Genomic DNA, 3,450 nt, shown 5'->3' on the forward strand with positions numbered 1-3,450 from the left:
GCAAAAGCTAATAAGTTACTCCTGAACTGAGCAATTCAATTGAAAAGAATATAAGACTCACTAGTTAAGAAATTGAGTCTCAAGATGAAAACATAGATTCTTGTATATAATAAGAGTTCTGAGAAGTTTCAATCTAGATGGTTTGAGTTATATAAAATACTCAAATCATATTCTCTGAGAACATACACATTGAAAGAATCAGAGGGACAGATCTTATACAAGATTTTTGTCCGGAGGCAGGCTGAAGGGGATGCTCCCGTCTATACGTGCTCAGAACTGTACATGATTTGAAGCGATCGGACCATTCGGAAGTGGGCCAAATTGATAGGTTGTCTCAAAGGCATTAGCCACGCAAACAGTCCGGTAAGCAAGGGGCTGTAAAAGACATGCTAAACCCCCGAGAAGATTGACCATAAAATCGACCACCAGAGTCTCAGTAGGAGTCCGTGGGTCCGGGATGTCATCCGGAATTTCATCTAAGGTTTCCTCTGTTAGTTCAATGTTAGGCGGAGTAGGAGGCTCGCTTGGAGCCGGATGGTCATCAATGGCATCAAAATCTCCTAGGCGCAAGCGCTTAGGGTGCCTGAGGGTCAGAGAATCAGGAATTTGACCTGATGAACTTTGAGAAGTGTTGTAATGCCCCTTTCTTGGCGCGTAAGTTATAGGGAGAGACTCCTCTCTTGGAGCAGTATGCAGTCCTTTGTCTAGAATTTGCCTTTTTAAACTAACAAGCATTGAGAATGGGCCTAGTCCATCTGCAAGCGTGCATAACCATTCACGAGGTGTCTTTGTTTGGGAACAGATGACATCAAACAGAGTGTCTAACTTGTCAAGTCTGAGAAGTTTCCTATTGATAAGCTTTGTAGCCTGGGCAACATGTTCATCACTGAAGTACGACCCCGTCCTGAGAATATATAGTAATGCATCCCCAACAGCCATCACTTCTGGTCAAATGCATCGGACAGTGAGGAAGGCTTCTTTAGGCACTGTTGACGCAGAGAAAGAACCTTATCCTGGAGAAATAAAGTTAGGGAATGCTGCTAACTTCTGTTGAAGTACTTGAGGGGCCTACCATAGAAGCACAAGTCCTGGAGTTTGGCATTGACCAAGCTATACATTGTGACCATTTCAAGCCACTCCTGCTCAGTGGATGGGATCTTATCTAGGCCATCAACTGCCTTCCACCTCCGTCTGGGAAGCTCCGCCATTTCGAAGAATAGACGCGCGAGTGGGTCGGTTAGGAACAAGGCACTGTAGGACTAAGGTTGAAGGTAAACATTAGTATGGAGTTTGAAGGACCCACAGTTGCGAAGACTAGCGACCTTTTTCAATCCCGCTTATACTTCAGAAGAAAATGTACTTACTGATATAGAATCCAATGCCGGAATGTGCGCAGCCAAAAAAATGGTGAAAAGTCGCAAGACAGTAAAAGGTGATAGAGCGGATTAGTTGCTAGTATTCGAGGCAGGCTACAGCGGTCTAACGACAATAGGTTGGGGTCACGTGCCAAAGTGGTGTGAGAGGCAAAAGCAGATGAAGCTTGCCTTGGATCGATGACTTCAGCGTCACGTCAAAACATCAAGCGTCGACTATCATGGAATGCGTCAACTTCAAGCCTTTCTCAGACCCGCATGAGTTCAGTGAACTGATGTGTGCACTTTTTCACATGTATAGATCAGAAACTCCAGATCTGTTCTCCTTTGACTGGCTGCAGAAAACATTGGATTTGGAAGTGGTTTGCAAGGACACGACAAAGGAAGAGGTTGGGATTTCAACCCCGCCGAGTCTTGAACAAGCTATCCGGAAATGTGCGAGGATCAACTCCCCAAATTCCCCGAATTTCCTCTGCCCGCCCGCCGACTATAGTTGGACTGGTTGGATGGGATTAGCTATCGATGACTTGAAAAAAGAAGTTACAATCAAAACTGAAGCAAAGTAAGAGAATAAACAGTTTTCCTTAACTCTATTGGTCTACGTTGTGACTCTTTGTGACTTACCGTCCCTTTTTCCTACAGGTGTGATGGTCCATTGTTTTCCATCCTCGGTCAAGGCTTGGCCGCTGACGGCCACCGCCGCGTTCTTGCGCATCGTCTCTTTCGACATAGGCCAGATCACTGGGGCATTATGATCCGAGATCACTCACCATTGAACCAGCACAAGAGCTGTAGGGATTATCTTCTTCGAAGTGAAATAATGGGAATCACTTCGATCATATACCGCCAGATGAATGAAGTACGCTGGGACCCCTCGAAATCCAAATATACGGAGCCGGAATTAATATACTCGGGTGGTCCTTTAGTCGTATGTTCATCGCCCATTTCTCCTCCTTTTTAGATGGATGCAACGCTGACATTCTTCTTGGCCACGGTTGTGACCTTTATTCCCGGCAAAGTACGGGTGGTTCAGGCGACTTGTGATCCATCAAACGCATCCACCTCCCTTACGTTCGCACTGAGAGCTTTTTATAATTTTAGCATGTCTTGCTATGACAAGACCACTGCTCAGAAGGTTCTGAAATGGGTTCTTTGCCCGCCAAACCCGGCTCAGGGTCCGTGGAGAGGAAAGACAGCATAACTGCTCTTTTCAGGTCACGCTTATTCTTAAAAACTGAGGAGTGCAGGCAAATGATGGTGTTATTAATACGAACGCATGCAATTATCAGCAGTTAATACCCCGCTCCCTCCCCCCCTCTCCTTTTTATGATTAACATTCCTGTTTTTGTTGGCTTTGGTTGGCATGTTCTCCTGTAGGGTAGAAGCACCGCAATTTCACAAGTTTACTTGGATGTGCCTCATAATTGTCTGAAGTTATCGTGTCGCTCTGGATCATTTTCCACATGGTCTTACTGATGAAAATCACTGAACATTCTCAGGACCCACGCTTTTAAGCAAGAAAAGATGGCGCTGAAACTTTACTATCGAAGCTTGACAAATTCGTGCTACAGTATACAGTACTCTCAATCATACCACTGTGTTTTAATACGCAGCAACATCACCACTTTCTTTATCCGGGCACCAGTGCAAGTCGTTCTTCAGCAGCTTGGAAAGTGAATACACCTCGCCTTCATCGGTCATGCAGCTCCCAAGAACCGGCTTAGGAGCGCTCAAGGTCGGTCGAGGAGGGCAGCCGCAATTGCCCTCTGCTATCTTTTGGTCCCCGTCCGGTTGACAGGTACGGCGGTGCGTTAGCTGCCAGTGAACTTCGGCAACAGAGTAATTCAGTACTTCATTTCCGTATGCTTTGCACGCCTCGATGTGCTTTTCTTTGTTTATATGCAACATCTCGCGAAATAACTCTTTTCTTTCCTTCTTCTCCTCTTCTTCTTCTCTTTGGTTTTAAATACTTGACTATTGCGCTCTATTCGTATGTTAGGTCAAGTAGCATTCTCTTTAAGCCTAGCTGTCACTGGGATTCCCTGGTTCATGAAATGAATAGACTCAGTCTATCAGT

General features: G+C 45.4%; 2 protein-coding genes across 3 annotated transcripts; one reads left to right on the forward strand and one right to left on the reverse strand.

Annotated features, from left to right (window-relative positions):
* Positions 1-219: 219 nt before the first annotated feature.
* Positions 220-2,508, reverse strand: BDCG_03882. 2 transcript variants are annotated; one of them, XM_045419552.1, is made up of 3 exons: positions 1,365-2,508; positions 1,073-1,259; positions 220-1,007 (listed from the first exon to the last, which is right to left on the reverse strand). In XM_045419552.1, exon 3 carries the CDS (start codon positions 937-939, stop codon positions 271-273), a length of 669 nt encoding a protein of 222 aa, XP_045280659.1. In that variant the 5' UTR covers positions 940-1,007; positions 1,073-1,259; positions 1,365-2,508; the 3' UTR covers positions 220-270. The 2 variants fall into 2 exon arrangements, with proteins under 2 accessions (XP_045280659.1, XP_045280660.1); XM_045419553.1 differs by having other exon boundaries at positions 1,361-1,584.
* BDCG_03883 (uncharacterized protein) lies at positions 1,595-2,574 on the forward strand (the record flags this gene model as incomplete). Its single annotated transcript, XM_045419554.1, has 4 exons — positions 1,595-1,650; positions 1,675-1,935; positions 2,016-2,301; positions 2,335-2,574. 4 exons carry the CDS (start codon positions 1,595-1,597, stop codon positions 2,572-2,574), a joined length of 843 nt encoding a protein of 280 aa, XP_045275823.1.
* Positions 2,575-3,450: the final 876 nt, after the last annotated feature.

The sequence above is a fragment of the Blastomyces dermatitidis genome (assembly GCF_000003525.1).
Source record: "Blastomyces dermatitidis ER-3 genomic scaffold supercont1.3, whole genome shotgun sequence".
Classification (NCBI taxonomy): Eukaryota; Fungi; Ascomycota; class Eurotiomycetes; order Onygenales; family Ajellomycetaceae; genus Blastomyces; species Blastomyces dermatitidis.